General features: G+C 35.4%; 1 protein-coding gene across 2 annotated transcripts in view; it reads right to left on the minus strand.

Annotated features, from left to right (window-relative positions):
• WAC (WW domain containing adaptor with coiled-coil) overlaps positions 1-12,660 on the minus strand; it is a 65,424-nt gene that overhangs the window by 28,391 nt on the left and 24,373 nt on the right. The window contains exons 4-7 of one of the 2 annotated variants that reach the window (XM_009895113.1): positions 12,066-12,172; positions 11,181-11,296; positions 10,588-10,700; positions 8,801-9,109 (exon numbers count right to left, since the gene is read on the minus strand). In XM_009895113.1, the coding sequence (XP_009893415.1) occupies positions 8,801-9,109; positions 10,588-10,700; positions 11,181-11,296; positions 12,066-12,172 (645 nt within the window). The remainder of the gene's footprint in view (positions 1-8,800; positions 9,110-10,587; positions 10,701-11,180; positions 11,297-12,065; positions 12,173-12,660) is intronic. The other variant, XM_009895115.1, reaches the window with a different exon arrangement.

Consider the following 12,660-nt stretch of genomic DNA (forward strand, 5'->3'; position numbering starts at 1 on the left):
AAAGCTATAATAACTGGCTGGGAAACTCCTTTACTCTAACACTGTGTTTGGTTTTTTTTCCTTTGGAGAGATGGTCAAGGTAAGAAGAGGCTGACTTTTAGAAAAGAAGAAAAATGAAAAGGTCTTGTTTTGTGTTACTACGTAAGAATAAAATGTCACAAAATTTCTAAAAGCTTTTGTTTTCTGACAGCCTTAATTCCAACTTCTGAGATTAATTTGCAGAACCCTAAAAAAAGACTGAAGTGAGAATCAACATGTAAAACAAATGAGATTAAAAATCTGAGTGAAAAGAAAGGGGACTTCTGCTTTCATGCGGTTACAGTAGAAATAGTTCATAATAGGTCACATGTACTCCAAAAAATACCTTTTCCAGTCAAGTAGCTGAAAATCTAAACCAGAAAAAAAAAAACATCGAAGAGTCCAAATTTGACAGCTTGCAAGGATGCAACAGCCAGGGTGCACAGACATATTTTGATGTCTCAGGCAAACTTCTAAACAAGAGGCAGCCGTATCTAATTACAAGCTCCTCAGGACAGTGGGTTGGCTTTCAATGTATCTGTAAAGGGACCTGGTCATTTGGCCAGGAGTTTTCATAAGACCTTACAAAGGGACATGAAGTGTTACAAAGACAGAAGAGGAAAAAAAGCAGTTACAAAATTTTTATATGGTTTTCAGTAACGTGGCTAGGACAGTTGACTAGGTATTAGATTAGCTCCCCCTTAAAACAGTAAGTCATTAGTAAAATTCTCTGTTATAGAAGTATTACATACAAAATCTTATGTTATGGTGTTCAAAGTAAACCTATTAAGACAACTGCAAGTCAAGACATGTCAAGCAAACAAGAATCTTACCACACTGAACAAAAACATGTGAAGTTTAAACTGAACTTGGATTTGTTATAGTCCACGTAAGGACAAGATACACTAGCAGACAAAAGTAAGGGAATTAAGCACAATGGGGCATGTTAGTACTTTTATGTACAAGACCCCTACCTTACAGTTTTGAGAACCTTACCAAAAAAAACCCCAAAAGAACCCCAACAACCAAAACCCCAACAAACCATCCTAATTTAAAATCAAACAAACAAACCAGAAAAAAAAATACTAAGCAACTAACATCACTAATTTCAAAACGTATTTAATATATTTAGGCCTGTCTTTACAGTTGAATTGAGTTATTTTAAGGAAAGAAGCAACTTATTAATTCACTTAAGTGATACCTGAGCTTCAAACCACACCACCATACCAAACAGCTGGACGTATTTTTCACCCATGCTGCACTTTTGAACATAAAATAAACTGAATCAAAGGCACACTCCAGCTAACAATGAAGTGAAGACAAACCTTAAGACCAGTTCTGGGTATTTACTCATTCCTTGAGTAAAAGGATTCAAAATATATCATAAAAAAACACTGAATTCCAAGAGGTCTGCAAAAGTACTTTAGTTTGGGTGAGCTTCTCTGCTATAAAAATGCAAACTGAATTACAAAAAACCAACACAGTCCAGTTAATTCTTTTAGACAATATGGAGACGCTATTCTGTAGCTGTATTATTGCAGGCATTTTAAGTATGTGTTAAAATATACCTACAAAAGATATTTTTTGTACGGTCAGATTAAACACCTAGAGAAAGCGATGTGAAAAAATGATGGTGCCTAACACTAACATTCTGATCTTTGGAGTTGGTTAACATTACAAAACCAATAGTTCAAATGTTATGAAGGAATACACCTCTATGATCCTGACTATCTACATGTACACAGTATTGTAACTCTGTGTTATTGAACATCATATGCAGAATACGATGGCACTTCACAAATTAAGTAATTTAAGTTATTCATAGTGAAATAAAGGGTATAAAACTATTTCTGCCAAAAAACACTGTAAAAAATATTTGCGGAAATACAAGTATTTCTTGTTTGTATTAAGAATCCTGAATGGCTATTTTCTTCCCTACAAAGGGAAACTCCTTTGTGATGAAAACAAGCATGCCAAAATGATAGAGAATACAGATTAGTTCCGTACAATCATGACTTTCATCACCTTAATTTAAACCAACCTATTTCACCTCACATCTTCTAGACTGGATGCTCAATTTCACAGAAATAAATCCAAAAAATACTGCCAATAAAACAAAGCCCCTAAATACTTACACATCCATTTTTGTAAAATCTCATTACAAAGGCTTAAAACTGGTTTAATTTGTTTATGATGCTATACAGAACTTACAAGTTTCACCTTTAAAGTTAATACAACTAGTCAAAGGTCCTCAAGATGAAATGTTTGTTTCACAAAAATGCTCAGATATCACTCAGTGGGGTGTGTGTATTTCCCCTGCTTTTTCCACAAATAGAAGCAGAAACTTCTCACTCCCTTCTTTTCCTCCTTAAGTGCCCTTTTCTGATCTGCTTTGAGAGACTGCTTCATTGTATACTTTGCCATGCAGTTAAGTTTACTTTTCAACATTTAAACACTATCTCCTAGTTTCTAAAACATTTACTAGGGTTTTTAAAAAATGCTTAGAATTACGCAGCCCTGTGATTCTTAAATGTATTTGATGCCTCAATCATCAGGAAACAGTCAAAATGAACACAGCATACTGAGAAAAGTAAAATATCTTTACAAATCTAAGTACTTTAGTTTTACAGCTTTGATAGACTGGTCTCTACACCTGTGTCAACATAAATTCATGTTCATTAACAAGCTAACTACAGTATTATTGCAAAATAAGGCTTCTGATTACACAGCAGTCATTCGTAAACCTAATTTGAACCATTAATACATCAATCAGACCAACTTCAAACCTACAACTGAAATTTTACAAACAGAAAATGTAAATTTGTCTGCGTCATATAAAAAAATATTCTTAAAGATGAACTATGCTGCAAGACCCACAAAAGTCTCAGACTGGCTATTGGACCAACTCTACAGTCTCCTCATTATCAACACCAATTTCCATACAAATGCTATGCAAATGACCCTTCAACATCACATAAAATTTCAGCTATTATCATGAAAGTCCTAAAGAAAACTTTTTAAACTTAAAAAAAAAAAAAACACCCAAAAACACAACAACAAAAAGACCCAAGAAAAAATCCCAACAAAACAAAAAACCAAACACCCCTCAAAAGCAGACCATAACCCACTGCAATCTCTTGAACTGTTGAAAGCTTTGTTAATTAAAATTTACCTGTTAGGTCTTCCTCCACATAAATACATATATAAAAAATTAAATAATTTTAGGGTTTTTTTTGTGATTTTAAAAATATGACTTTGTACCAGTTTTTCCATGATAAGCTAAGCGCATTAAATTTCATCTTCTGTAGCTTTTAAGAAAACTTCTAAAAAAAATCCATTCACTTTGTTGTAATAATACAAAAATACACTATGCATTCTGACTATCATATAAACAAACTAATTAGATGCAGCCTACATACAGAACTACAATATAGAACTAAACAAGTTTCTGGACCATCATATGGTAAAAAAATGAGCAGGAAATAAAGCCATCAAAAAAAAAAAAGAGGAAAACAAAGTAATCACATGTCAAACAAACACAAGTAGACGTGGAGATTAATTTAATATGAAGAACTATTAATTGGTTTCACATTAAAATGAAGCAGGAAAAAAACTTTTTATAACGAAAATAACTTTGAAAGACTAGAATGATTAAGAAAGAGACTTCTATTCATAATCTACTCTGCTGGAGTGTGACCTACCATCACATCTTTTGGACAAAAAGGAGAGAATTTGAGCTGTGGGGCAGTATTCTCTATGACAAGAATCTGTATGCCAAAGGTGCGTCTTTGTTACAGGTTTCACAAGGAGGTATCTGAAGTGAAGTAAACTGGAGGGTATTGTTTGCCCCAGAAACATCATGTCAAGTCAGAATGGAAACACTGCACATTTCCAAGCAGTATGGATTTTTCAATAACAGGGCCAAGTAATCCTTTCAGAAAAAGCACCACAGATCATTCTTAGCATTTGTGCCACAACGTTCTTCAGTCACAACCTAGATACAAGAAGGCAAACGCTTCACTTCTCAGCGTTTGAGGCAGTATAATCAAATGCTGCTGAATCTCGCTGTTAGCAATCTCTGCCCCTTATAAGAACCTTTGCTCCTAAGCAAACAGCTGATCCACTAGTGAATCAGTTAAAGTTATGCAGACTAGGTTTAATGCAGGGAGGTGGAGAAAAAGGAGGTGACAAAGTCTTTTGACTGTTCAGCTACTCTGTTTCAACAAAGAGCTCTTGGCACCAACACTCCTGCATTTCTGCTGTGCCTCAGCCACCCCATTCTACCTGCTGGAGCCCTGTAAGTACCGGTTCCTAGTACTTGCTCACTCCCTTCTGGCCCACGGTGTGTGCCGAGTTATTCAGGCATGTTAGTGTGACAGAGAAGTGAGCAGGGGAAAAAAGAAAATGCATTTTTTGTGTGCAATGGCTTCCTTGACAGTCCTCCTTCTGACAACTAACACACCAGTACTCCCTATAAGACGAGCGGCTTTAAAATACGGCCAGATCTAGCTTGCTCTTATTCTGCCACGTATATGGACAGCTGATCTAGTTCAACAAAGATTTTTTTTAATGACATGGAAATTACTCACTACTGTTGACTGGATAATTCCCAAATCATCAATGCAATCCTTTGAGTGTTCCAATAGCTTTTACTACTGATGTAATCTCTTGTGCCATTTAAAACAAAACAAATGCATTCGAAGTCCTTCAGATTTAACACTACAATATTACCCAATCTCTCTATCGTGAGCTCGAGCTGTATCTTTGCTCTGCTACCAACAGTCATGCACGTGTGCATGTTCTCTGTGGAAGGAAAACTGCATTACAAAATTTTCAGAAATTCAATGCCTTATTGCCCCATAAACCTCAACTCTATTACACTGATTAAACAACTACCACCTAGAACTGCTAACTGAACTGCTTGATTTACTGATGATGATTAAGAATCGTAACACATTCATCTGTGCTGAAGTACTTTAAGTGTATAGGCCATCAACTAAGTTCTCTGAGCAGTGACAGTCACATTTACCTTTTTTACATAGTTCAGTTCTGACCTACTAAGGACCTTAAGCCACACCAAGATACACAAATATTTAAAAGCAATGCATTTTGTAAAAACACTTTTGGCTAAATGAAACTATGGCAATAACAGTAACTGGGTTCTCAAATACACTCAAATTATCTAAAATACAAAAACCTCCATATTTTTCTCATTTGGATTACTACAGTCTTAAAACTGAATTTTCGAGTTTTACCTCTGCTGCCAAAATACATGTAGCAGCAATGCTCAGCAAACAAGTATAAAGTACTGGAAGAAACTTCTAACAGTCTCACTAGTGTAATTTTTTCTAACCACTGTATGAATTGAGTAATATACTTAAAACTGCAGAACTCAGCCCAAGAAGACGCAATGATACCAGGAGCAATGTTGATAACTGACTGCTAAAGACTAGCAAGCGTTACAAGGAAGAAAACCACAGGGGTGAGAAAAGGATGAGGCAGAAGCTCAGCTGTCACTGACCGACCACTTTAATCTGTCAGCATCAGGGACACAACTCCGCCGGCACTGCACTGGCCAGCTTGTGAGATCTGTCAGAAAAACTGTAGACTATTGCTGCACTAGAAACAGAAGTGCTGCCTGATGGGACTTGGAGGAAAGGTGTGAGAAGAAGTATCCTACAGACAGACACACCGTTAAGATACAGACAATACAACATTCAATGCAGTAACTGATTTAGAAATAGGATAATGTGATGGGCCCTACAGATAAAGCAGCCAAAAAGTAGGAAAAGCAACCCCACACTTTACCTGCATAAAGCACTCACAGTGAGCACAAACAGAAGCAGCAGATTCTGACTGGAACATTCAAACCAAAGGGTAGAGGTCAAATAGTTCCCCAGGAACTCTCCACTACTGCCAGCCATTGAGGGCAGAGGACTACCGCTAACAGCTGAGCTATAGTTCAGCCAGGAATTTTATTCAATCTCCTTGTGGGACTACAACATACCCCTGCAGCAAAAGAGATTGAGCTGAAAAAACTGTTGTTGGTTTCTGTGCTTTTTTGTTGTTTTGTTTTTCACAACTATTACTGCATTAAAAAACACACACTAAGAACAGAACTATTAAAACAGTAATGTATATATATGCTGGCATAAGGCTGCCAGCAATACGTTGACAAGAAGCAAGAAGTCATTTAGGCAAGGACTACTGCACATACTCTTCAGTCGTCTGGACCAAGCTATTTTTATAAGCAAAAAATACAGCTTTACCTCTTTTTAGAAAGAGAGAGGGATGGCACAGCTAGCAAACAGAAAAAAAAATAATAAAAAAAAATAAAAAAAGGCTGTTTGCTTTACTAGTGTAAAAATAAACCCCTCAAACTATTTTCCAGTTTTACAAAGATACTTTCTTCAAACCAAGTGTCACAGGTCAATTTTTTTTTTTTTTCATTTTGTATAACAGCTACAAACACTTTAAAACACTGCATACCTATAGTACTACAGGTTCACAGTCACCTCTGGGAAAATTAGTAACAGAAGCAAACTATCCAAAACCATCCCAGTGTATATACAGCACTGCTTCCTCCCTTCTTTTAAACTTAAATATGTAAAATGCTACAGATCTTATACTGGTCAATTTTTTTATATATATAAATGAAAGTCCATCATTCACAAAAAAAGAGAAAAAGGCAAGGCTATTGAATATTCTCTTTCTCACTTTCATAATACAAGCTGCACTGAATTTTTCTGTTTCTGTAAGAGGAGAGGTATTGAAGCAACATGTGAAAATTCACATTTTCTAGAATAAGTATTTAAAGCCCAACATTCACCTATTCTAATTCTTCAATTACTTATTAACTTTCTGTAATCCACCCTGTCTGAAGCTCAGGAAGTACTATATTTGCTCACAATGAAGTGCAATGAAACACACCAACAAGGCAAGAGTATTACAGAGTATCTATCCATTTAACCCACATAAACTTGAAAAAACTAGATAGGAATACAGAAATTCAGTGATTATTTAATATGGAACCATCCATGGTTAACATGGATTCTAAAGTAAGATTTATAGTGTCAAGACCACCCTGTGCAATCGTTTTCACTATTTATACCCAATTGCACGTTCTCAAATTAATGTCATATGTAAGAAATACTAGAACTCCCTGCCAACGTTTGTAGCAGTTGTCACAATGGGAAATTCCTTCAACTGCAGTAAGATTCAGTTGCTCAATTTAAGTGGAAGCAACAAATAAAAGTATGTACTTTAAAGCAGAGAAAGACTATATCCAGTCTGAAGTCTGATCACACACCAAACAAGAATCAAGTACATGCCTGAATTGAACAATAGTAAGGATTTTCTTTAAGAATATTTTAAAGATAGTAATGAAAATAGAGAGGATACGTTAGAGGAGAGAACACTCGACGTGGATGTTTTGCACCATTGTGTTTAAAAGTGCATCAAACTGCAATCAAAACATAGAGCCTGAACTGAAGCAGGTGACTATGGTATTCAGTTGAAGAACCATGCATAAACTGGCAGACCTTACTGCTTGCTTTACTGTGCTGAACAGAAAAAGGCCTGCTGAAAATCTTCTGTTCCTCTGTAGTTTGTAGTTAACATTCATGTACCAGGTCATGTAAAAATTACAGTCTCAAGAAAAACACAGAAAATTTCTTTACATGCACAATTTTCTTACATTGCACTATTTGCCAATGTATGATATTGTTTGGATATTTTGAATGGCCAAGTGCACTTATTTCTGTGTTAAAGCTGGAATTCTTTAAACAAGAAAACTGGAAGGCAGGAAAGCAAATGCAGAGTGTAAGACCAATGACAGATCTGAGTCTTTTTGTTCTTCTTTTTAGCACTGTGCTATTCTTCTGTAACTACAGACTTGCAAATATCAACAAGGCAACAAGCCATCTTTCAAAAAAAAAAATTAGTGTCATACTAATTAAGCAGTATTTTAAATTAAAACCAGATGTGTTTATAAAAAAATACTCTCTCCCCTCCCAAAGCCCCCAAAAGAGAATGTTTTATACAATGTTACTAAGAACTCGACTATACCAAAATATCCCCCTATCACTAATAATACACATCTCCATTCTCACAATCTTCTTGAACTCTTCTTTCTTAATACTGAAGTAAATCCAATTAAAATATAGACTTCTGAAGGGTCACAAACACCACACAGTGAAGTCCTGATGTTCACTTGATGTGTCTAAATGTGTCTGGTATTATACAGAAATACAAACTTTTCAGCACTTTTAGAACTGAAGACTCAGTATACCACATGACACAGATCAAAACAGAAGAGTAGCTGTTACAGACACGTAGAAAACCGTGTTGCTTTCTGTAAGAACTGGCATCCCAAACACTAACAGCAGTTCATAAAATATGGTCCAAAATCAGTTTCAAATGGTGTAACTCTATGTTAAGAACTCAAATAATGGCAAAGATCCAAAACAACAGGAGGGAGGACAAAAATTAAAATACGTCCTACTAAAATACATCTTTCAAATTATCATTTGAAATTATAATTTGTAGAATAAGCCAATAAACAGCACATATTGCAGTGTGCAAGTAAGTGCAAGTGCAAGTTCTATAAAATACAGCAAACATTGTTTAAGGGGAAATAAACACATCAAAAGAATAATCGGGTTCTAAGCACACACAATCAACAGGAAAAATATCTTTAAATTCTGGAACTAACATACTTTGAACAAGCAATGCAAATGCAATGCATCATCTTAAATACTAGAAGGAATTTTATTAGACATACCTTTTCTCTCTGTTTTCTGTGCAGGGATGGAAGATGTGGATGTAGGCAGTTTTGATAAAGTAGATGCTCCATTAGCATCAAAGGATTTCTTTGGCTGGTGATCAGATTGTAGAGAAAATGGACTAGGAGGAACAGTGCTTGGGGTAGCAGTTGGATGAACCACTGGTTTGATGGGATGCTGTACTGGAGTAGAACTACTGTGAGTCTCTGCTCTTGGCAGTCTGTAGTCTCTGTCATTGTGCCTGCTTGTTTGAGATAAAATATTCTGTGGGAGCATATTACTGGCGTCACTGGAATGCTTGTCTTCCACTTTTTTTCAGGATTCCCCAAGTAATGTTGCAATAAGAAAAAAAGATTAAATTAGAAACTTGTCTAAGATTGCAGTGACTTTGATTAATACAGCTGCACATCAACAACTAGAGCTGATTAAACTTCTTATGATTAAAAAAAAAGCCTCAAGTAGATCAGCATCAAAAAAGGCAAAACTTAATTTTACTCACTGACAAAATGTATTTTCTCTGACCTTTGCTTGATTTAGAGTTCCGGTTAAGCACTGTGTTTTGATGAAAGGCTGCTTTATAACAAGTGTTACAGTCAAGTTAACTTTTGAAGTCTCCTAAAAAATCTCAATCAAAATCTATTATTTCCATCTTATAATTAGCATGAGGAGATAATTCGTGCCATTTCTTCTTTTGTTCATTTAAAATTCTGAACATCGAGTATAATTTAATAGTTTCAAATTCTAGCCTTCAAAGAATTCCACTTGAAGTCACTTGAGTACTACTACAAAGAATTTACTTTCTATTGAATTAATTCAAGAATACTATCTATTAAACGAGTGACTAATCTGCATTTGTCACATGCTACAGAGGGAACATACCAAGCAAATATAGAGTAATTCTTTTTATTGATTCCTAGATTTTTCAACTGTCACAAAACAAATAGTTACTGCAATATGCATTTCTGCTATCTTTTCATTGCATGCAGTATGTTTCAGCATACACAACAAAACAGCCCCTTATACATCTCTGCCTTGTCAAGTTCCAAGCAGGGGGAGAAGGGGAGGTGAGGGAAGAAAAAAAAAAAAAAAAAAAAAAAAAGATGAATACTTTGGCTTCTACTTTTAAACCACCCTGAGAACTATGCTATAAATTCACCCAAACTGCATCAGCATACAGAAAAAATCTTATAGTACAACCATTTCCCAGAAAAAATTGACAAAGATTAAAGCTAGGTATCAAGAAAAAAATTCCCAAGTAACAGAAATTCATAGTCTAGGAAAAGGTTTGCTAAGATTATTGGCATGGTAAAAATATGCTTTCAATAATGTACACAAGCCTCTAAAAACTCTGATATCATAATCCATTAAATTAGCTTATTATTTTCAGATGCGAAATCAAGGTTTTAGAAGACTTCTGCATCTCTATTCTTAAGAATATGACATTAACAAGTCTCAATGATCTCGACAGTCCAACTATACCGTAAACAGTGCAAGTTGTTTCAATAACAATCTATAAAGATAATTAAATTAGGCAGTAAAAGCTGCAAAAAGGAGTACCACCATGAAAAGCATTAAGCAAGTGTTGTACTAGTAAAGGCTCAAAATTATTTTAAGAAACAACATTTGGGAGAGCTGTCTGTGCTACCCGCTTTGGCCTTTTTATATAAAGAGGTGAGAAAAACAACGAAGGAGAGGGATTTTAATTTTTTTTTTTTTTTTTAAGTTTGGAAAAGAAAATAGTAATGCAAACAAGGCAAGAATGTATTACTGTAAAAAAACCACATACTTCCACTGGCAAACCCACTGGCAGCTGTCGCCTGCATCACCTCTCTTCTGTAATCCCTATCTTTTGGAAAACTGTTAACTGACATTTTGCTTGCTTCTTTTTGTCTCTGCTCTCTGAAGAAAAGAAAACACAAGTTAAGTAAGAACTCACATCATCCAATAATATAAAACATAACACTTTCTATGGGTGAAGTTACATGAGACCAATTTAACTAACCTAAGAGCTTGCTGCTACAGATGGAGTGGGCAAACTCCAGCCATTGCTTCCTTACATCAGTGCTTGTCAAAGCCCTCAATACACCAGTTCAGCTCACTAACATTGCAAAAATAACCAACAACCAACCCACCAAAAAACAAAACAAAAACCCCAGATGACCTCACCAAAAAACAAAAACCAAACCAACCATACTTCCCCCTCCCGCTATGGATCATCAAGGGATAAAATAGGTGCCAGAGGTCACGGTAACAGAAGGAACACAGTAGACTTGGACCACAATCTTTTATAGCAGTAATCTATTAGATAAGCTCAACTGGTCTTAAATGAGCTTAAGAGTATTTGTTCTATATACAATGAAAACAAACACACACATATACCTTTCCAGCCACTCTTTTGGTTTTTCCCATTGTGAAACCTCTGTTCGGCAGTTGTAGTAGTATTTTTTGCCTGAAGAGCTGATGTGTTCAGACCAATCATCCGCAGAATCGTAAGCCTGTAAAATACAGTGTTGGACAACAGACTACTTGAGAGTTTCAACATACAAATGTAAAAGCTTCCACCATTTCTAAAACTACATGGCATCCTCATATGCACCCATATCACTGTTTTCCATTTTCATTATCCCTAAATGCCTGTTTCATTTTGATACTTTAAAGATGTGACCACTACACTCCTGTTGCATTCTGCAACAGTTTCCTCTGTTTTATTCCCATCAACTCTGAAACAAAACCTAATAGTACATTGAATGGGATACAGTAATATCAGTATCAATAACATTAGTTTTCTGCACCTTAAAACTTCCTCAAAAAGTATTAATTATATTTTCAAAATTTTTCTATACTTCACAAATACATCTATTCTGTTTTCAATGCAATTTTTATCAAACACCACCCTAACTACTAAAACTTGGATAATAAAGTGACTAAAATTCACAATGTATAATGCACCTTAAATAAGTAAAATTATACTGTATTCTCTAGATTTACCAAAGTTCATGGAAAATATTTCTCACTATATCTACTTCATTTAAATAATCTAGTACTTTCAAATTCAAGACAGGTACCTCAAAGATCTAATTGTATCAATTAGAATAGTTTTACAACATATAACAACTGCAGCATGGGTTCACAGAGTGTTTATAAAAGAAAGACTGACGCTGGAGCAATGAAGCAGGTCATGCTGCCTGTTTTAGACAAAATGATGAAAATATAGCGTGGATGAATGGAGTGACACACAGATGAATAGCAATCATAAATACTCACTGCATCAGAAGTTTTGCTTGGATTATTGCTGGGATTAGAAGAATGTGAATTTGAACTATGAAGAGCACTGTGGTTATGTGAATTTTCTTGTGGAGAGTAACTGGTCCCTAAAGAAAAACAGAAAGAGTGGTCACCATGTATATTTTCAAAGAAGTCAACCATTTACATTCAAAGGAGGTGGAAGGGGAAAGGAGAGGGCAGGGGAGAAGGCAAGTTGTCCACAGCTTGGACCACAGCATAGTTCAGATGCAGAAGTATTTCACGAGACCATATGTATATTTCTTTTTCACACAGCATAAAGCTCACTTTGCCCTCTAGTTACAATAATGTGGTTAGTCCCTTAATTAGTCTTGCTCTCAAACATCATTCCACTAGAAACAAACAAGTAGCCTTTATATTTTTTGATGGCTGGAGGAGTCCTAATAGGTCAATTCAGAAATTAAGAGACATTTTCTCCTCAAGTTAGAAAGTTTAAATGGGTTTATCATCAGCCTACACAGTTAGATACGTACACAAAATCAGGTTTTAAGTGCACTGGAGCAATGCCGTTTTCTTAACCCTTTTGAGACTACTTGTAACTGGTTCTAGGTAACTA

This window comes from Charadrius vociferus, unplaced genomic scaffold (assembly GCF_000708025.1).
Source record: "Charadrius vociferus isolate BGI_N301 unplaced genomic scaffold, ASM70802v2 scaffold61, whole genome shotgun sequence".
NCBI lineage: Eukaryota > Metazoa > Chordata > Aves > Charadriiformes > Charadriidae > Charadrius > Charadrius vociferus.